Below are 23060 nucleotides of genomic sequence, written 5' to 3' on the forward strand. Positions count from 1 at the left end.
CAAGATGAGAGCAGAAAGTAACAACTAAATTTAGGTAATCCAGTAACATCATAACTTAAATGGGAGGTTTTTAGTACAAGTCTTTTGCTAACTAATAGAACAAGATGAGAGCAGAAATAGGAAACATGTAAGAGAAAGGATACTTAATAAAATTGATAAACCTTTGATTAGGCTGATCACAAAGAAGAAAGAGAAAACCTCATTAACCAATCTTGAGGTGAAGGGGATATCACTACAATTATACCTTCATTGATCGAAACACTTAGAAGACACTGAAGGGCTTGATGTCAGTGCATTTGAAATTTAGATAAAGTAGACATACTATTGGAAAAATACAACATACCAAACAGACACTCCAGGAAATAACAAAATCTGAATAGTCCTATTAAAGAACTTGCAGGTGAAAAACCTACCCACAAAGAAAACGCCAGGTCCAGATGATTTCTCTAGTGATTCTACCACCAAAGATTCCAGCCTGTACTCCAGGATGCAAAGCTGGTGCAGCATTCAAATATCAGTCCGTGTGTTTCACCAGAAAACTCAGGTCATTTCAATGGAGGCAGGAAAAACATTTACCCTGTTTCCCCGAAAATAAGACCTACCCGGCTAGGTCTTATTTTCGGGAAAACACAGCAGTAAAATTCAGCATCCATTCATGGGGCAAAGTTTTTTTTTTTTTTTTTTTTAAAGCAAGCTGTAACTAGAAAGGAGCATCATTATTCTGATAATCAGTTAAAACCCTACAGCAACCACCGGACTGGAGAAGTGCTGGAAGCTTTCTTTCTGAGGTTGGGAATAAGACAATAGTACCTGCATCTCCTAATCATTTTACTGGAAGTCCCAGCAAGTGGAATAAGGCAAGAGGAAGACTAAGGATTGGGAAGCAAAAAACAAAACTGTTCAAGTACCCAGCAGTGCTAGTAGTGCAGGTAAACCCCTCATTGAACAACATTCTATTGGACAGTGCTGTTCAATAGAATTGATGCACTTTCAACCAAAATCCCAACATGGGCTTATTTGGTTTTGGTGAATTTGATGAGCTCATTCTAAAACATACACAGATACAGGGCTTAGAATGCTAAAACATTCTTGAAGAACAAAATTCTCTACTAGAGATTAAAACTTGTAACGGGATTCTGATTTAGACAATGTCTGGTTCTTGCACAACGAGATAAGAAATCTAAGTAACTCTGTGTTAGGTAAAACAGAAAATCCCAAAACAGATGGAAGCACCTATGGGCATGTGATTTATGTAAACATATAGCACTGCAGAGCAGTGGACAAAGTTTGTCTTTTTAATAATTGATTCTTGATCAGTTGGATGTCCATTTTTTGGGGAAATGAAACTAGATTCCTGTCGTGCGTATAAACAAATCAAATCCAAGAACATTGCCCATCTACACGTAGATGTGAACGGTAAAACCCAACTTCTAGAAGATAACATAGAATTTCTCCATGACTTTGGTATAAGGTTCTTAGACACCGCAAGTACTGATTCTGAAGCCAAAGTGGTAAGAGATTGTGTTCATCCAAAAACACTGTTAGAACGACAGTGCAACTCATGTGTAACCTATAAGGGGCAAAAGGGGCTCATATCTAAAATCTGATTAAAAATAGAAATTGTTTAATTTTAGAAATTTGTAAGGAAAAGACATTCTTGATAGAAAAGTGGAAAAGCAACCTGAATAGGCATTTTCTGTAAGTGGAGATCCAAATGGCTAATAAAGACATGCAAAGACGCTCCTAGTCACCAGGGCCATGCAGGTTAAAACAGGCCTCCTGTAGTGACCGAGATGATTAGAAAGACCTACGTTCCAATTGTGAGGGAAGCAGTGGGGGAGAGGGAATTGCCATGAACTGCTAGTGGAGAAACAGCAGAACAGCATCTCCATGTGTTCCCAAGACACTTAACAAGAATCTCCCTAGTGGCAGTATTCATGATAGCTCTGAACTGGAAATCATCTAAACGTCAATCAAAAGAATAGATAAACAAGCCATCAGATGTTCGTATAATGAGATTCTATGACAATAATGACTGAACTACAGCTTGTGAGCATAGCGTGCCGTGAACAGATCCATTTATGTAAAGATAAAACTAATCCGGTTTTGGAGGTTAAGGTCGTAGTAACTTGGGGAAGAGGGAATTAGGTATTGATTGGGAAGGGTCACAGCGGTGGGGCGGTTTCTGGGAAGATGGCTTTTTTTCTCTCTTGGCAATTGTTTAAGTCATAAAATGATTTTTGCACTTTTTTCTATAACAGTAAATAAGTTTAAACATGGTATGTAATAATGGCATCAATAACAGAAACAAGTAGTATTTTAAAATGTGCTTTTGATGTACCAGGTTCCATTCTGTTTATCTACTTGTGGTGTCTCATTTCAATTTCATAAGAAGCCCAAAGGACTAGCCCAAGGGACCTAATACCTCTCCTTCACAGATGGGGTAGCGAAGGCCCAGAGTGGTTAAGTACTTGGCCATTCGGGGCCTCAGTCTTTTTACTGTTTGCTTATAAGAGCTGCTTACATTTCTTCCCAGTTTTTTTGTGTTTTTAACATGCAGATTTAAAACCTCCTTTCCCCCCATTATTTGACATTCAGGCTTCCAATTTTTTGCTGTTACAGACAATATCAAGATAAACACTCTTCCTTACTATCTTTGTGCCCGTCATCTGTTATTTCCTCAGGGTAAATTCCTAGGGTTTTTTTCCCCCCAACCCAACAGAGTTGCTCCACATAATTGAATTGACTTTTTTTAATAGTGAGTAGTGAAATGTTTAGAAAAGTTACCTCATTGGTCATTGTAGGAACATTGTCATTGTACGGATTTGGCAGACAGTTAGTAACCGTGTTCTGTGAGTCAGCCTCGTGCCTCGTGCTGTAGTGGAGGGAGGTGGTAGCTAAGGTCCGAAAGACAGTGCTAAGGCAGGTGCTGTTCTAGGTGAGTAGGGTGAGGACGTGAGATTTGCATTTGGGAAAGGTCACTCTGGCCATCTGATTGAAGAAATGCACAGTTGTTTGCAGATGGGCAGAGTAAAGACAAAAAGAATGACTAGGAATCTAGTTCAGTCATCAAAGTGAGGCATGGGGTAATGGAGATGAAAGGAAGACGTTATATTCGGGCGCTTGCTCTACAGCACGTGGAAGCGTGGAATGGAAGACTGGGCAACTCTTCGCATGTGGTGGGTGGTCTGTGGAGGAAAAGAACTCTGCACGTCTCTCAGAGCTTGGATTCTGGTGGACTGGGGTAGAAAGAAGAGGAACTTAAATTTGAGAGGAACTTAGCTTTGTTTTCTTCAGTTTGTGGAGTCTGTGCAGCATGTGAGTGGAGACTGTGCTTCACCAGAGTGGGTACTGTGCCTGACATCCTGTCCTTCCAGCACAGCACAGGACCTGCAGCCGACAGTGAGCCGTTTATTAATTGTCTGAGCTGTTCTGAGTATTGTACATGTATGAAAACACTTTACCTTCACCACAGCCTTGTGAAGTAGGTCCTGTCATTATCAGGAAATTAGGTGTGTAGGGCCACACAGCTCGGAAGTGTGGAGCTGAAATTTCAGACTGCGGCAGCTTGGCTGGGAATCCGTGCTTGTCACTATCGGGCCAATGTCTCAGAAAATGTAGATCTTAGAAAAAGTACCCTGGCACTGAGCAGTACGTCCTGTGTGGTGGGGTTCGGGGGCTTGTTGAGGAAAACAGGCGGTGTTCTGGGTCTAGTTTGTTGACTCGGGTTTTACGCTTTGCCTTTCGGCTTTAGTCACTGCAAGTGTGGTTGAATATAAGAAGGGTTTTTTTTTTTTTTTTTAATTTCTTTAAGGAAGAATCAACTTTTATTACTTGGCTGCCAAATACTTTTATGGACCAAAGTGTTTATTTTCCATTTCTACCATGAAAATCATGACCATGGATGGGCCCATACTACCCGTGGGATAATTATTGACTGTTTGTGTGGTGAGCTTGCCAGGTCTAGGTTCTCTTAGGACGGTGTGGCAAGAGTCCAGAGTAATCAGCATTCTCTGACTAGGTTTTCCTGTGTTGTATACTCAGCCTTTGCTTACCTGCATCAGTGGTGAGCACCATTAGGATAAATCTTTCACCTGCTTTGGGGACGCTGGGCATATTGATTGCCATACACCTGGCAGGTGCAAAGGAGAATCTCAGCATGTTCCACTGAGTTGGTTTCTAAGGAGCTGATCCATTGGAGAGGCCCTTCATAAGAACTTAGATATTATCTATATAATTTATGGTTCTCAACTGATGAAAATCCTATATGTGAAAATAAGTATTAAAGGTTATTCCTATTGCTTTACAAAAAAATTTACTTTACTTCCTCTTAATAGAGATTTATAGATATTCACTTTAACCACTATGTTTTATACCATTTTACATGCAATTATAGTGTTGGATGTATACCTGCTTGTAGTTTTAGAGGTCTTTAATACTATTGAACATTCTAAAGTCCTTCTGTAAAGAACTATCAGACATGTCAAAAGATACAGATGTTAGGCTGTGAATACCTCCTTGTAACCTCCCTTGTTGTCTTCTTGTAGGAGGAGAGACTTCAGCATGCAAACCTTCATCTGTTCGGCTTGCACCGTCATTTTCATTCCATGCTGCTGGCCTTCAGATGGCTGGACAGATGCCCCATTCACATCAGTACAGTGACCGTCGCCAGCCAAACATAAGTGACCAACAGGTTTCTGCCTTATCTTATTCTGACCAGATTCAGCAACCTCTAACTAACCAGGTAAGTTCACAGTGTATCCGAAATGTTTTGTTGGAATGGTAGTTTATTCCTTAAAATGGCAGAGTGGTGAATAGGCAAAATGCTATAATGGTTTTCAGTTTTACATGTCACAAGGAATTCTGGATTGACAAAATACGGTGTTCAGAAGTTTGCATTTAAAAGTTTGTTTTTTCTGTTTTCTATGTATTTCACTTAAAAAACACTCATAATCACATTATCTCATTCTCTAATAGGGAGGGGAACAGTAATTTCTAAGGAATAGTAGTTAAAGAAACTAAAAGCTTATTTTTATGGAAAGGTGGTTAAAGTAGAAAAAATGTAAGTTATAGGAAAACAAGATTCCATTATAGCAAACTTACAGAGCTGATTTTGTGCTTTTATAAACTACTTCAGTACACGTTTATAAAAATATACACAAAACTCCTTAAACTTGAAAGAAATGTAATGTAAATTAACCATGTCGTTCATTCTAATATTTAGGCTAGAGATTCAGCAGTTTTCCATAAAATAGACAGTGGAAAGAGAATAAATGCTGAAATTTATTGGTACACATACATATATCCATGGATATGTGTGTACATGTGTATTATTAATATCTTCCTGAATTATGTGTACCCACTATGTTAGTTTCTGGTTTGCGGAGAATTTTGTTTTACTACCTAGAGTGTGATAAAGTTTCTTTCCCCACTGGAGTTGAGTGTATGATGAGTGACGAAAATGGCTGTTTTTCCATGTACTTGGGAATTTGGTTTAGTATACCAAGTGGTGATCAAAAACTTGGAAAGTATCGAAGTATTTCTTATACTGTATTATTGGAAGGAAATGTGTTTTCTCTAATTCAATAACATGGTTATAATGAGCAATTGGCTACAGTTCAGTAATATTATTAGGGGGTACCATTGTATGTATTATAATAAGGTTTTGTCAGTAAAGTTTGAGCTAGCTTTATTTATAAAATGTGTATAGCTTGTGAATAACATTCAGTTAAGCAGTAAGATGAATTATGGCAGGACTTAAGAATTTATTTTATGCAGTAAAATGAGAAGTCACATGTTTGAGAATTGGAGCAGTTGGTCAGAATGTTCAAGTTTGCAAAGTGTTTAATTGTGTACCAGAAGCAAATTCTCTGGACATCCAAAAAGTAGTAATAGCACAGTGATTTGTTTGCATTGTACTTTCAAGAAACAAAGTATGGTAGGATTCATTTTTCTGTTTGTTCAAAAGCAGCCTATCAGGCAGGATTCCTGTTTTTATCTGTTTCACAGCTGATGGGACTGAGCTCCTATTTGTGACTTCTCTAAATGTAGAAGCAGTGGGCGCTGGGGTCCAGCCAGGCTTCTTTCTTCTTAGTAACAGGCCTCTTGCAGCTCTAACACCGGCATCTGCACAGGGCTAGAAAAACTCCAGTCCTTTAAGTTACTTTTATGGTTGTTGTAGTAGGTTATTTAGCAAAGTATCTATTTTTAGATACAACTAACATTTATGGATTTTTTAAAAATAAGAGATAATTCACTTAGTATTTTCATTTTAAGCTGTAAATATTTTTTAAGATTCATATGATATAAAAGGTTGTCTTTTCAGTGTAATATTCATATTCAGTATTTATAATATAAAATAATATTCAGTCAAATACTTCTGTCAAACCACAGAAATTTCTGAACCTACTAAAGTGGTCAGATTAGAAGAGATCTTTCTATAACTGAAGTGTGCAACACCAGAACTGTGCTGCTGTGGCATGGTCTACAAAGCATAAGACACGAGTTCAAGGTTTTCACTCATGATCTGGTTGTATGGGATGAGTCAGGTCACGTGGACCTTAGTATCTGTTCCTTGAATGTAGTAAGATGGGAACCTCAGGCTAGACCCCCACTTGCCACCCTCCCAAAGTACCTTCTAGCTCTAAACTGCTATAATTTCATTATTTGATTTCCACTGTTTCTTGTTAATTATCCTGTCAGTGTCTTTTAAATAAGGTTTATTGTACAAGTAAATTGCAACGAGTTAACTTGAACATTTTATTTCTGGTACTTAGTGTTTCATACAAGTTTAAACACAGTTTTGTTCAAAGGATAAATTTAGGAAACAAGAAATAGGGTGAAAGCAAGTGTAGAAAAGTATGATGATGGATGTCTGGGCTGTTCCAGTTTTCACAGTTTCTTTCATAGTTCTTAAACTAAACCAGTGCTCTAGATATGTGTTAAGTATGCTATTCAACTTTATTAATAGCTCTCAAAATAGCAAGAAGGCAAAACACAGTGTTTCTAATTCTGTATTATATGTGAAAATATGAAGTGAACATAAATTAAATGGATAGAATAGATATTAAACTAGGAAACAATTTTTGAATAAAGTTCAGGGTCTTACACTATGGAATCTTTTCAGAAAAAAATCTTTTAGCTCTCATTGCTGATGTAAGCAGGTGGTGCAAACTACTGCTTTTGTTTTGCTTTGTGGTCTGTGTCTTCGCACAGAAAGGTCAAGAGATGTGAGCAGTGGGGGTGTGGCTTTTTCTAGTTCTCTTGGCCAGATGGAGGAGGCAGCACAGCCAGAGGGTATCTCATGGTTTCCTTTTTGCAGTGAGGACACTTGGAGGGAGGTGTGGTGGAAGGATACTAGCCACCTTTAGCTTGGAAAGCTTTTGGGTCCTTAATACCATGGGCTTTCTTTCAGTTGGGCAAGGGAATAAAGGAGCTTGCTATATTACTGTACATTCTCCTGACTTTGTGACCATAAGAAGCCGGAAGTAGAGAAAACAGCAAATGCTTCGGGCTGGCCCTTTTGTCTTGGTCTATAGATAACTGAGTATTTAGAAAAGCTGTTTTCTATTCTGGATTTGTGTGTATGCAGCACAATATTTAAAAACAGAATTTGGTTACCTAACATGAAATCACAATGAAAGTTAGTGAAGGGAATGTTACATAGCTTGTAGAAATTAATTTGTTTTTTCCATGAATAGTGAGCACCTACTCTGTACAAGGAACTATTTGAAGCACTAAAATACTGTCTGGTCTGAAGGCAGTTTTTGGTCACCAGAACTCATCTGGTTTGTATGTACAGATGCCCGTATTGCCAGAGGTATATAAGAAAAGTAAGGTATTTAGTTAAGAATCAGCTAATCGATTTGGCCGTATAGGCAGAGTTTGGCCAGTTGTTGAAGAAGTTAGTGATATTTTGTGAAGTGCCAAGCACAAAGCATATTCTCATATAGAGTGCAGAAAAAACGGTGTTACTCAATCAAAATCACATTCCTACCCCGTTTCATGTTCTGAACTCTGCGTGCAAAATTGTTTTTTTTTGATTGTGTGATTTTGGTGTTTTGAGTGAACATAATTGCTCCTGGAAAGATGTAGTCACTAGTTCTTTTTTCAGATGTTTGAAATACCAGGGGAATTGTAAATGGGCAAGTTGGAAACTTAAACACATTCACAGTTTTGTACATAACTAATTTTAATAAATGCATATGCTTATTTTATTGGTGTTTATTATATGTTACTCAATTATTTTACCCAACAAATAGCCTTAAAGTGATTCCACCAAGAGGGTAGAATAGAGGCATAAAATTGATGGAGCTCCTGGCATCAGTTCTCATCTCACCTGTTTTCTTCACTGGCTCTAGGCTTTTGTCAAGTAATTTTACATCAGAGACTCAGGTTTCTCATTTGTAAAATGGTGACAGGAGTATTACTTATTCTCAGGAGACTGTTGAGAGGATTACATGACAGACATGTAGAAATAGTCATGCTCAAAACAGTGCGTGTAGCAAATACTTAACACTACTATTATTTTATTATTAACTACTTACGTAATTTGTTCCTAACTATAGTTATACCGTCTATCAGCTTTTATTACAGTGGTAGTGAAATATTTCACTGGGTCAGATTTTGTGAAGCCTCGCAGTGAGGCTGTACTCCAGGTGTCCAAGCTAGGTCTTGCTGAGATCCTGCATGAAATTACCTGCATGAAAACAATGCTTTAGGGTCTCAAGAAATAAAAAGGAAATATGTTAAGGAAAACCTCTTTTATTACCTTAAATACTTTTATATATAGCATTCGTTCACATAAAAATAATCGACATGCTTATTACTGATAACTGCCTAGTCATTAAATTAAGTCTTCAAGGAATAGTGTAAGAGTAAAATATTCTGTGAATCCAACTGTACCCATTGTTTACATTTAGAAAAATAAAACTATATATTAGAAGAATTAAGTAATTCTTATTATCTTTTCAGACAAATGGTTGTCATCACTGGGGGATTTTTCTCCTTAAGCCTTACTTGGAACTTTAAAAAGGAGAGGCTCATGAGAAGAGATAATTATTAACTTAACAGTAATCAGTGAATTTACTGTCTGGAGAACAGCTTTGTAGGGTTTGAGTATAGATGCAGAGGAAACTAATGTTAATGTTGGTTAAAGAGAAAGGGCACCTAGGTGACTGCTGTGAGAACTCTGTCTTTCCCTACCACATGAATGGGGATTCTTTCCTGTTCTGTCCAGTCACCTTGCAGCCTTCGCCTCGCTGTCTTCTGTTAGTGTGGGTTAACTTGGTTAATTATCCCAAGGCTCCAGGCATTTCTGTGAGGTCTTGGTATGATGTTACTGTCTCTCTGCCCCTCAAATTGACCCCAGTGTTCTTTGAGACGGGCTGCAGCAGAAGCTTCTGGCTCAGGAGATTTTACTGGCAGAAGTGTCCACTAGAGCTAGAGAGGGACGCCAGGGTGGCGAGTGGCAGTGGCCCAGGATACCTTGATGTAATTGATTGGTTTGGCGGATCTGTTGATTGCAGAAAGCCCCTCAGGGAATCCCTTCCATCATGACACCTGGTGGAAGAGTGCATCCGAGCAGCAGTCATTGAGGCTCTGGTTGCAGCATCCCTGAGTATTTGTGGAGAGGACCTGCATGTACCCACTCTCCGCCATCTAGCAGGACACTCACAATGGAATCCTGGCTGCCTATTGGATGAGGAGAGAGATGTGGTTTAGGATTGGGTGGGTGGGAGGAGTTCACGGCGTGTGGCTGACATGAGGTTTTTAAAAGAAAGTTTCATTAATTTTAAGGTGTCCTCTGGAACTTGTTTGTGGTCAGTTCCTGGTGTGTAATCTTAAGTAGAGATATTGGTACAATGGGTTCATTTGTTTATTCACATATTTATTAAACACCCACTGTTTGCCAGGCACACTGTTTTAGGCAAAGAGAATACAACATTGAACAAAAGAATCCCTACCGTTTTAGAATTTTCCTTGTAGTGGAAGGAGGAGAAAAAACTAAAACCAGTAAAAGCGTCAGTATCTAGGCAGATAGTGGTAAGTGGTGTGGAGAGTAACCCGGCAGGGCAGGGGGAAGGGATATGGAGGCCACGCTCTACTCCTCTCTACTCTGCTGTGTTCAAGGAGGGAGAGCACGTGGCAGCCTTAGGGGTGCCTGTCAGAGGGCACCGTCGTCGGGAGGTGCTGGGAGCTGTACTGTCGTACCAAGCTCCACACTAGCCTGCTCTGTGGTGCCAGCCGGGTCTTGAAATCCTGTGTGAGGAAGCGAAAGTTGGGTTTGTTTTTGACTGTTGTGAATCAGGTCAGGATTCAGGGATAATTCAGAAGAAACTTTTGATTGGTCTGAGTGTATGGGGGAGAAGCCCTGTTGGGCAGCGTCCTGTGGGTCTCCTGTACCGGGGTATGTCTGTGATCCCGTTGTTTAGTTTGGGGAACCAACAGCCGGGCATGTGATCTGCTAATTTCATTGATTCGTTCCAGTGGTTGTCTTCAGTGGAATCCGGTTGAAAGAGATAACAGAAAATGCATAATCTTCTAATGTCAATGTCTTTTTTTTTTTTTTAATATATACACACAGGTTACAGAAGAGGGAATTTATACCAGTGAATTATAGTTAAAGTGCTAGTCTTTTCTGTCTATTTAAGGTGATGCCTGATATTGTCATGTTACAGAGGCGGATGCCCCAAACCTTCCGTGACCCAGCAACTGCCCCCCTGAGAAAACTCTCTGTTGACTTGATCAAAACATATAAGCATATTAATGAGGTAAGACTATTGATTTGTTATAACAGCATCTATTTTACAATCGAGCAGGGAAAAAAAGTTATTTTGTGACCTATTTGAACATACTAAGCTTTTTTACCCCAGTGATTGTCATATTGATAATTATTGCGAAGACTGGTAAGTTAATGATTTATAGATAATATAGTTATGTAAAAGAAGATATACTAAGAAGGACTGCAAGAATTAAGATAATTTTAGGTAACTTCCCCCTTTTTCCAGAGTTGTATTTAATATATGCTGAGTTATCATTTCTATTATAGCTTCTATAAAACAAGAAAGGAAAAGTGAGGTTATAATGATGTTGTAAAAGTATGTATATGTTAGAATTTTGCTTAAATTTTTATATACCTGTTTCTACTTTTGCTGTGGATGTCAGGAAGCTCTGAGATATATTTAATGCCCAGGTAACAGGCATTTGGCCTAGTTTATCTGTCTATATTTCTGTGGTTTTAAATTGTCTTTAAATTTTATGTGTGTTCTTCTATCTGAATCTTTTCATTGTAAGATATCTAAAAGCCTTTTTGGTGGAAGTGGGTAGGATAAAAACATAGACGGCACTTTGAATTACTCATCTTCCAACTTGGCTCTTTGCCACCAAAAACTATTTTTCTAGTGTCTTAGATTTGGCTTGATTCTTGTTTGCTTCTAGCCTCAACTCGGGCTCCATAATTAATTAGTAAATGAGCTTTACTGGAGGAGGGTGATGTGCCTGTGCTTTCTTTCCTCTTCCAATGTGAGCCCACATTCTTTCACATTAAGCGTTTAGCCTCTACCAAGTTTAGAGCCGTTTAACTAAAATATTGTTCTTATGTATATATAAATTTTTACAGCAATTTGATGCTGTTTAATGCCGATACTATTATATTAACATGACTAGATAAAATTAGAATGAACTCAATGAGGAACATTTCTGAGTTGGATTATGTACATAATTAATAATTAATATGTTATAGTATAAAATAGGTGCCAAACTAAGTTTTATCTGAAAATACCTGATAAATTGTTAATGATTTATTATGTCAATTTATTACTATCTGATAAATTAACAAAGTTCCTGTTAAGCTGTTAACAGTAACTTTGTTGAAGCTAGAATTTTTTCTGATGGTATTCTGTGAAACCAATTTATGATTTCCTCAGTTACTTACCAATTACTTAGACTGTTGCCTAGTTCACCTATTATTTTTTATTGGTTTTAAAAACTATTTTGTAAGAAAAACATATAAGGGAAATAAACCAATCTGTGATCAACAACAAGGTTTTCAGTGTTAGGGGGGAGGGAAAGGGAAGGAGTCGTTTTTCATTGTTAAATTATTATAGGCTTAAAAATTGGGCATGTCTCAGAGGGCCTTTTAGATTAGTAAAACATCAGTTTATATATACATTTAAACTTTCATTTATAAAATCTTTTACCTTATGATCAAATATAAAAGTGGGATTGACTGGAAGGGGGCATGAGGGAACTTGAACATGAGGAGGATGAAAGTGTTCTTTATTTTGTTTGGCATTTGTTGATTACTTCAGCACATACATGTGTTTCAAAATCCCTCATATGACACTCTTAAGATCTGTGGCACCTCACTATAAAAATTATACCTTAGTTTAAAAAATAAATGTGAATCGAGTCCTGTTTCTCTTCTGGAATGGGATTCTTTTGGGCCAGTTACTTAATGTCTATTTATAAAATGTATAAACAGTATAATTTTCAAATGAAGGTCACTGTAGACATTTTTCATTGGTTATATATTAGTGTTATTTTAGAATTCAAATAGCAACTGTAGAAAATTATTTCACTTTTTGGTATTTGTTATATAGAATAAAAATTCATCAATTTCCTACTGATAGCAGATTTGTCTCTTGATATATGCTCCCCTAATCCCCAATAATGTTTTAAATTATGCAGTTAACACTATATATTCCCATTTCAGGTTTACTATGCAAAAAAGAAGCGAAGGCACCAACAGGGTCAGGGAGACGATTCTAGTCATAAGAAGGAACGGAAGGTTTACAATGATGGTTATGATGATGATAACTATGATTATATTGTAAAAAACGGAGAGAAGTGGATGGATCGTTACGAAATTGATTCCTTGATAGGCAAAGGTTCCTTTGGACAGGTAATTTAATGCAAAATTCTGAATTTCATAAATTAGAAATAATTTGTTAGTGAATCATGTTTTTACACCCTTTCCTCATTTCTATACTTTTCAATATTTGTAAATAGATCTGCACGATAGTTATGTATTTGGATTATTACCGTTCTCTAAAAATAGAAAGGCCGTCAGCTATAAACACCCCAGTGGAACTTTTTTCCCCTTTATTTACTTTCTATAGCTACCAGGTCCTTACCTTAATAGTAATGACTAAGTGGTTGATTTAATCACTGATAGAGATAGTATTGCCCCTTTCATATGGGCTTTGTACAGTCTATGGATGATTCTTCATTATGAATTCTAGAGATAATTACCTCCTGTTTGAGATTCCTCTTCGAAGAAAAAAGAATGACTCTTTTCAGCTGGCACAGCAAGTGCCCTCTCATTTTTTGGAGGCTTGGAAAGCCAGGGGCTGTACCCTGGGACTTCCTCTCAACTTTTCATCTAACTGTCTCAGCCCTCTCCGTGGGCATGCAGAGGGCCTTCAGGATTTCCTCCTGAAGTCCTCACAGCATCTGCAGCTGATAATGTGACCAGGGTCATTCTGCTGGAAAGGCTCTTCGAGCAGCTTCTACCAGGAATAAGAGGAAGGACCTGTTTTCTTTCTCTTCCTTCCGGGTCTCTTCCTTCTCCCACAACTCTCCCTTCCTCGCCTGACCGCCCACCCTCAATACAAAGTGCAAAACCCTAAGTACATGAGTCTTTTTCATCCGTTGTGCCCAGACCAAGAGCTAGCAAATACTCCTCCTTGCACTTTGAAAAAGCCTTCGCTCTAGCTTGGATCCCCCAGCTCTTTGCACTTGTAAATTCTATCTCATTGAGTCACAGAGCTCTGTTTTGTTTGAGGCGTGATTTACTGTTAAACCCAGTCTCCTTTATTTTGCAACCTTTGTGCAGTGAGACAGTCATTAACCTGCAAACCAGTTATTTCTTTTGACTTTTTAATGATGAGACTAGAATGGGTCTCAAAATGACATGTCCAGAACTATCTTTTTTTTTTGAAAAAATTTTTTGTTTGTTTTTTTTAAACTATGGAACCAGCTTGCTCTTACTTATTTGTTCCTACCTTGAGAGAAAGCAAAATATGCCTCTTTTTAACCTGTGTGGAACAAATTCATCATGTGTCAGGTTAATCATGCTTAGGACAAAAAGGAAGGATACTTAGGCCATTAGCAACCACAGGCCTAGACCCAGAGAAATCTAAGTTACTAAATTTGTAAGGAAATATGAACATGGCTGTTAAAAGAGGTCTGGATCTCTGGTGTGACTCTGCCAGGCCCTGGTGTCACATGTATAATATGTGTGTCCCTTTCCATGATTTCAGGGAATTTTGATGATTTCAGGGACTTTTTCCTTGATGTGTAACCTTTTTTTCTTCTGAGTCTGGGGTTGATTTCTCAGTGTTTTGGGAGTCCCTCTTTATGAAAGTTTTACTTTTTTATCAGAAGCAGCTTCTGTTTCTCTATCAGAGCCTCTTGAGAAAAGGTATTTCTGAGGCCCCCTCTTATTCATAAGTAAGGTGTGAACACCCTTAATGTAGGGTTCACCTTGAAAATTTCACCAGTTTCGGCAGTTACTTTCAACAGGATGTTTTTACTTTTGTGATGTGCACCGTGAAAATTATAGCCAGATAGCCTACTCTCTAAACTTAGTTTTCCCTAAATATGCAGTCTTTGAGCTCAGAGTGATGTTTTCCTCCTCCCCTTCACTTTGATTTTCTTACACTCTTCGTTTCTAAGAGCCAGTGAGTGTAGTAAACCTGGGAAAACACAGGCCTCTTTGACATCCAACTCCATTTCACCAGGTCACGTTGATGCCTCCCTCCTGCGCTGAGGTGTGCTCACACTGCGGATCTACCGCTCACCAGATAATGCCTTCCATATTGACTTGGCCGGACCTTGTTCCGCAGGGGGCTCCTCCACTTTAGCCAGTGGTTATCAGTCCTGTTCGCACATTGAAATTTCCCGGGGAGCTTTGGGAAAAAAAGAAAGGACTGATACTTAGGCTCCACGCCAGTTAAGTCAGAATCTCTGTGACTGGTTTCTGGGCATTGGTATTTGTGAAAAACTGGCTATTAAATGAGTCATTCAGGGTGGAAAACCATTGCTTTAGCATTTAGCAGGTTAACTGTTTGCTGAGTCAGTAAATAATTGGGCCCCTGTTAATGGCCTTTGTCCTCGAGACCATTGGGATTTGGGCAGTGAATTGCAACTCTTGATGCAGTCAGTGTAGTCAGTGAAAAACAAAAGGATGTCAGAACCACTGGGTCAGACGTTTACTTGGGAAGCCTCTGATTTAAAAGACAACATACAGTATTTTTTAGAATTGGGCAAAAGCAGAGGTACTGCATTTTTCATTCCAAGTTTGATATTAGCCGAGGTGTTTATAATCTATCATTGACAATATATTTAACCTTGACTGGTGTAAATCTTGGAACATGCATTCCATTCTCTTCTTGTAATCCAGTGGTACTCAAGCTGCACATTGGAATCCAGACTTTCTGAATGCGCGAAATAATGTATCTAAAACTATTACCTATTCAGATTACATATAATATAACTATAACTTAATCAATTATAATGGTTATTTCTGATTGGTAGAGATAGTTTTATCTGTATATTGATTTCTTAATTGTTATGTAAATCTCTTTGTTAATAGTATGAAACTCATTTAAAATGAGTAAATTAAAATGAGAGGTGTGTGTCGTGATTTGGTCACGAACACTCCACTGTCCTTATAGCATTGATTCTCATTTTAAAACTATCCCCTAATTATGGCATTTAATATATGTCATGGAACTTGTCTGATCATTTCTATTTGATTTTTTTTTTTTTAGTGTAAACTAATCCTTCTGTTACATATCAATGTTTTTATCTATGAAAATCTAAAATTAGAAAGTTATCTACATTTTTCAGGACTTAAAACTTTTTAAATGTTTTACACTAATACTTGGGATTTAAACCAGGTTTTCCTTCCATTAAAAGAATAGTTAGAAGATTGTCTTATAATGTTATTTAGTAAGAAAGGTGAAAAATCGAAGTACTTGTTAAGATTTATAACTTAGTTTTGAAGGAGGAAAATAGTTAATCCAATTTTGTTTAGTAAGTCCTCTGTTTGGGGATATTTAGAAATACTATAAAGATGCAAAAGATTGTAAAATAGTAAATGGATGATAATTGAATGGAAACGGCTGGATCTCTTCTAATTAGGAAGGTCAGAAAATGAGAGTTAGGGCAGTGTACAGTTAAGGTGAATTGTAAACTGCTGTGAAGTTGTTGCCATTGATGAAACAGAATTATTCCTTCTTCTCCTCCTCCTTTAGGTTGTAAAGGCATATGATCGTGTGGAGCAAGAGTGGGTTGCCATTAAAATCATAAAGAACAAGAAGGCTTTTCTGAATCAAGCCCAGATAGAAGTGCGACTTCTTGAGCTCATGAACAAACATGACACTGAAATGAAATACTACATAGGTAAACAAACAGGCAAACAAAGCAGTGGGCCCTAACTCAGACCAGAAATTTGAGTTAATGGTTATTTTTGTAAAAAATATGTCTATTTTATCTTAAAGTGATTGATTAAAAATATAACTGTTTATTTCTGTTGGAGGGCATAGATTTATATACGTTACCAATCTGGCAGTAATATTCTAAGTATTTGGGAAAGTGTGTTCCAGGTGGTGTACAATTTAGAAGCAAACGAGAATAGTTTCTCTTTTTGGGGGGTTGGGTTGGGGGGAGCAACTTAAAAGTGCCATTTGTTTGCTTTCATCATGCATATTGATGTCCTCTTTCTGGTAACAGTTTCTCATACAGCTCAGAAATTAGCAGTAAGCTAATTTGTTGTTAATGGTGATAGAACCATTTTTGGAATGTCTGAGCCAAGATCTCAGGCTCCTCCCCAGAATGTCAGTTTGACAGCCACCATTTATTGAACTCCTACCATATTATTTGTGCTTTTCTTCCATCATCTATGATGGTCATAGCAGTCCTGTAAGGTAGGTGGTAGAATCTTTGTATCACAAACGGTTTGTACCAAGAGTATGTATACAAGGTCTCAGAGCTCTGGAGATAGGATCTGAACCTACTTCTGCCCAACCCCAGAGCCTTTGTTTGTTTCATTGTTTCCTTTGAAAACAAAAAGAGGATACAGAAGAATTAGGAAAATAGTGAAGTCTGGGGCCAGTTGGTATATGGGCAAAACATCTTCTAATTATACCTTCTTTAATACTATTAATCAAATCTAAGATGCCAGTGATGGTGAGACACCATTGTTTTATGTGCCACCAAGAAACAAATTGCTGCCAAGTATAAATATAAGATAGAGACTTTAGAACCAATTAATTAGAGAAGTTCCTGTAGGCCATGTATACATAGCAACTTATGTTCAGAAATGCCTGCTTTGCCTGATAAACATGAGGTTACATGTTATTTAGCAAACTCCTTTTTAAGAAAATAAGAAAGGGCATTATAGTTCTCTAGTCCCCCAATAGTGGTGGAAACAAAAAACGGATGTTTAGAGGTGTATGGTTAAGATACACAGGTTAGATTTCATTTATGAAACACCCTTCATCCCCTCTTGTACAATAAAATGAGCTTATACTATTACTTTTTCTTCCTTATTTTCTTCTTTGGTATAATCCATAGTAATAACATTTGTATTTAAAACTTCCTCTTTATGCTTACTGGTCATTTGCTATTTTCTGTGATTATAACTTAGTATAAACTGAGCCTATTTCCATTCAACGGGCTTGCAAACATAGGAAGGACCTTCTAAGGATGCTTGACTTATAAAGTGCTCACTGCACATGCCTCCCGCTTTCTTTCTTCTCACTCTTGTTTGTTGTATTTTGAGTGTTTGCTTAAGTATTAGAGAATATGGCGGTGCGTTGCTCTAATATTTTAATTCTGCCTTTTTGAAAGAAAACGTGTCAGGCTTATAGTAAGTATTCAATAAATGTTACTCAGTTCAGTATAATAATGGCTGCTATTTTGTTTTTAGTAAACTAATCATTGATTGTATATTACAGATCTTTTTTTTTAAGTTCTGATGTGCAATGTTTTAAGCAACTGAGGTTCGATATAGGAAAACAACAGAAGAACAAGTTAGCATTAGACACAGCCATGCCAGTAGAGTTGATACCTTAAATTTAAGGTGTCTGAAAGTCGTGTTGCTCTTTAATGATGTAAATAATTTATGTTTTGAAGTAATTGATCAGTCTAGTTTATTCTGATGTTTTATAGTCTTATGTCTTTTGACCTCTTAAAAACTCTACTACTTGACCATGTAGCATCATTTCTTACCTGAATTATTTAGTACCTGCCATGGTCTGGTTAAAAGAAAATTCAGTTTAGACCTAGAACAAAGTCTTGCCAACCCTCCATGCTCCCCAAAGTTCAGTTCAAAAGACTAAACAAATATACTGTGTTTGAGAGTTCTTTGGCAGTGTTGTTAGTGCTTCGCACGTTATAGATACGCAGCAGATGAGCACTGTGTAGGAAGGTTGAGTAGAACCCAGTGCAGTGATGTTCCTTCCATTGGAAGAACATTCTAATTACAGAGCTGCTTAGAGGGGTTTTCATAATTGCGTTGGAATTTTTTTGACATCAGTTCCCTTTTGCATTCCATTTGTGGCTACTGCTTGACAGTATTAAAACTCTTGCATGGACCATCTCTGTGGGGTGTCTTATTGTCACATGGAGCTGTTTTTAGTTTTAAACCTAGGAACTTCAGTGATTAAGAAGATAAGGTTACATTCTTAGAAACCTTTAAGGACTCTTTTGATAATTTGCAGAGTGTTGAGTTGTGCTACACACTCCCATGGAGCCATGTAGAGTTTGTCTTGTGTTACTTAAGCTAATTTTAGGTCATGTGTATCAGGAATGATCTAAAAGCAATATTGGGGTACACTGTTTCCAGGGAGGCAGTTGGGACTGCTACCAGGACAGCTCAGTGTAGCCCCCTCCTCAGGGACCAGACGTTGAATTCTGTCATTGTTATTCCTGTCGTAATTATTCCAGATAGCTCTGTAAAGAAACCTCTGTTGTTAATGATACTAAAAGACAAAAATGAAGGTAACCTCCACAAATGGTTGTTTCATGTCATTCCAGTTGAGTTACAGGTGCTTTGTTTGGTGTATGTAAAAATTTTATAGTGAAGGGGGCAGCATTTTATTGAATGACCTCATCTGAAGTGAAGTCAGTGTTAACTAAAGCACAATCTTTGAAGCAATTTAGCGAGCGAATATTAAGCTTCTTTAGAAGGTCAACAGTGATAGCAAGTAATGTATTCTCTTTCCCCATTCATAAGGCTTCTTATAATTTCTTCTTGTGATTGAGCTTTATTTTGAAGTTTTCCCAAACCTTCAGTCTTACACAAGATGTCCCATGTACCAGTGTGATGAACATAATCAAATACTGTGATTATGAACTCTCATACCTTCCAAAGCATGATTTTCAAACATTGCTATATTTGCCTAAAAGAAAAAAAAAACTCTATGTTTGCCTTTGACAGTTGTTACAGGAAATTACTAGTGAAATCTGAGGCTCAGCAAAGCAGATTGTGTATCTGTCAAAGCCTTCCCAGAGAGAGTTGCCAAGGACAGCATTGTCACCAACTGGAGATCCCGGTGGGTGGGGCGTAGACAGATGCAGTTACGAGGTTGAGGTAGGGCTCTCGGAAAGTAGAAAGCATTTTCTCTTACAAGTGAGGATAAAGTGACCCAAGTATTTTCAGGACTGGTTGTCAGTTTGCTACTCATGTTTTCAGACCTGACTTAATGTTTTTAAAAAACAAGGCACTTTGGTGGTATTTCTTACATTATATTGCTTATTGGCAGACACTGCACCTGTTCAATTCAGCATATGAACAATTTAGATATTCTTAACTGATTAAAGAATGTGCTGTTACTGCAGATTGCTGGTCTCCAATTTTAACTTGATTTTCACTCTGCATTTTGACATTGTAACGTTACAGATTGAGAGTTTATGCATACGTTATTCTCATTTTATTGGTTTATGTGTAATTTAAAACGAAACTTTTTTCTCTTTCAGTGCATTTGAAACGCCACTTTATGTTTCGAAACCATCTCTGTTTAGTTTTTGAAATGCTGTCCTACAACCTCTATGACTTGTTGCGGAACACCAATTTTCGAGGTGTCTCTTTGAACCTAACACGAAAATTTGCACAGCAGATGTGCACTGCACTGCTTTTTCTTGCGACTCCAGAACTTAGTATCATTCACTGTGACCTAAAACCTGAGAATATCCTTCTGTGTAACCCCAAACGCAGTGCAATCAAGATCGTTGACTTTGGCAGTTCTTGTCAATTGGGGCAGAGGGTAAGTACGTTTTAGGACTTGTGAATTAAATACAATTAGGTAAAATAGGTAGATCCTTGAAATGTTATTAAAGTGTGTACGATTTGGAAATAATTACAAGGTGATTATCTGTAAAATGTAGCACTTGAATCACCTTGTGTTGATACCTATTTTGTGGAAATACCTTTTAAAATGCAAATAGTAATACTTTGAATTGGAAGGTATTGGTTTTTCAAAGGGGATTTTTAAAAATTATATGTTTGTTCAAAGACTAAGAATAGTAGATGAGCAAATTAAATATTAGGTGGTTTGTATCTATCTTTCCCAAATAGAGGTTTTAGTATAAATTGGGGGAAATTCTAGTACTAGAACATTAAATCATTACTGTAAAATATAGATCAAGATAAATGTTTTCCCTCAAAAACTGATGGGTAAAAAAAACGCACGTAATTTTGCATCACACATGGTAATATAGAAATTACACAGTTGATAGACATACTGCTTTTGAAAAATAATTTTAAGTTTTATTTTCACTATATAAATTTTGACGCTTGTCCAAACTGGTTTTCTTCAGACTGCTAAAAACAGACATGTCTGTAGCAGAAAAGAGATTTAAGTTTAGCTGATTCTAGGATAGGAAAGTTTTGCTACTTTTTTTTCTAGCATTATTTCTAGCATTACTCTGAAGAGCGTGTTTTATTTAAAATAGAAATTATAGGTTATTCTCTACTTAAAAAGAATTAGGATCACCGTTTGATAATATTTTACTCATTTGAAACTGTTCTATTCACTTCAAAACATTGAAACTGCATTTCTTTGAAAAAAAAGGAGGGGACACAACTGACATTTAGATACTACTATTTGATAGTAGTTTTCCATTTCTTGTGTTTTCAAATTAGTGAGATTTCCTGTACTGTCCAGCTTTTTACTGGGTTTTAAATACAGCAGGTGAATTTAATCTTGAAGGTTTATAGCCAGCCAACAGGATTGTCTGACTCTGTTATTTTCTGCAGATAATCTTATGGCAGCAATGCTATATAGATTATTGAAATAATTTTTTAAATTGAAGGCATAGTAAGCAAAGCTTGCTGTTTCAGATGCCTCTGAAAATGAAGACATGTTCATAGTTGTTCATGTGGGATACAGTATATATTATGACTGGAAAATACATACCCATCTTGGAAGTTATTTGGGTAGATTTTAGGCTTGGGAAAAATGTTCCCTGTTTAAACCAAATCGTATGCTCTGTCCTAATATCAAACATTACTGTCTCTCTCTAGCCAAACTGAAATAGCTATCGCTTTAGCTCAGTGAGTTTTTAACCACATGAGTGTATCAGAATCGTGTGGGAAGTCATTTCCAAAATACACATGCAGTGACCCTATCCTGGCCCTCCTGGCTCAGCATCAGAAAGTGGCAGGGCAAGTGTGTCGGTCAGAGACCCTCGGGATTCTGGTGCACAACCTGGTGGGTGACCCAGTCTCTGCGGTAATCAGACTGGATGTGGGGGTGACTGACTTACCTCAGGTGGGAAATAAGACCATCTCAGGAGCAGGGAGTCTTTGAGGCTCAGTGAGGCTATTGGCTTGCAAAAACTTGGAAAGGTAATACTTCTTCCTGGTCCCTTTGAATTAGACTTTCTTCACTCTGAGAAGGCCTTAAGGTTGGGTTGACCTGCTCCTGGAGACATGAGATTATTATTCTTGGAGACTTGGCTGGAGTTGTAGGTAGAAGCCGCAGCGGCTTTTGTGAGAAAGCAGAAAAAGACCACGCTGCTGGCTGCCTGTTTGAGTATGGAGTTAGGTAGTTAAGAGGATTTTGTTTCTCTGTCTTTTTAAATAAAACTTTCTTTGCTTTACTGATACTTGCTTTAGTAGATATAAACTTGGACTAAGTGAAGATGAACTGGTCTCAAGACATTTTCAGAGTACTTCATTGACAACAATCCATTTCAAGAGTTTCTTTTTCTAAGAAAGCTTAGATTGAGGTAGGAGGGGGACAGGGCAGAGACGTGATTAGCCAGAAAAGACTCCCAGTTGAATCTTTATATGGCAATGTTTCGAGGATTTATCTGTGATACTAATACAGTGCAGATGTCTGCGTTTTCAATTACATTGTACAGAGTTTGATTCTTAAGGGTGAAATACATTGTAACCTAAGTTAACCTAAAGAAGGTTAACTTAAATACAGTTTAGCTCTTGAATTATTGTCAAACTAAGTGCCAGCCATATCAAGAAAAAATAATGAATAGGGAAATACATTATTCTCAATAATATTTTCTCCTAATAAGGCATAATTGTTTTAAGATATATCATGATTTACCAGTTAGGATTGAACTAAATGAAAACACTTGCATTTTATATATTTTGCATTTCAGTCAGATTAACCACTCGCTTGACATGTTTAGTTCTTTTTTTTAATTAAAATTTATCGGGGTGACAATGGTTAGTAAAATTACATAGGTTTCAAATATACAACCCAAAGTGTCCTTCGATAGATGATTAGATAAAGATGTGGTATATATACACAGTGAAATATTGTGCCATAAGAAAAGATGCAATGGTGCCATTTGTGACAACCTGCATGGATCTTGAGATTATTATGCTGAGCAAAATAAGTCAGACAGAAAAAGTCGAGAACCATATGACTTCATTCATATGTGGGATATAAAACTGAAAGCAACAAAGGAAGAAACAAAAACTCATAGACACAGACAATAGTTTAGTGATTACCAGAGGGTGTTGGGGTGGGGGGGATAGTAGAAGAGGGTAAAGGGGGGGACATGTTTAGTTCTTTAATATTCAT

At 37.4% G+C, this 23060-nt stretch overlaps 1 protein-coding gene across 7 annotated transcripts in view; it reads left to right on the forward strand.

Annotated features, from left to right (window-relative positions):
- The window catches only part of DYRK1A (dual specificity tyrosine phosphorylation regulated kinase 1A), a 141345-nt gene that overhangs the window by 92193 nt on the left and 26092 nt on the right, over positions 1-23060 (forward strand). For 5 of the 7 annotated variants that reach the window (XM_033128927.1, XM_033128936.1, XM_033128918.1 and 2 more), the window contains 5 exons: positions 4548-4744; positions 10653-10772; positions 12716-12904; positions 16263-16410; positions 19990-20276. In XM_033128927.1, the coding sequence (XP_032984818.1) occupies positions 4548-4744; positions 10653-10772; positions 12716-12904; positions 16263-16410; positions 19990-20276 (941 nt within the window). The remainder of the gene's footprint in view (positions 1-4547; positions 4745-10652; positions 10773-12715; positions 12905-16262; positions 16411-19989; positions 20277-23060) is intronic. The other 2 variants (XM_033128967.1, XM_033128945.1) reach the window with 1 other exon arrangement.

Source organism: Rhinolophus ferrumequinum, chromosome 2 (genome assembly GCF_004115265.2).
Source record: "Rhinolophus ferrumequinum isolate MPI-CBG mRhiFer1 chromosome 2, mRhiFer1_v1.p, whole genome shotgun sequence".
NCBI lineage: Eukaryota > Metazoa > Chordata > Mammalia > Chiroptera > Rhinolophidae > Rhinolophus > Rhinolophus ferrumequinum.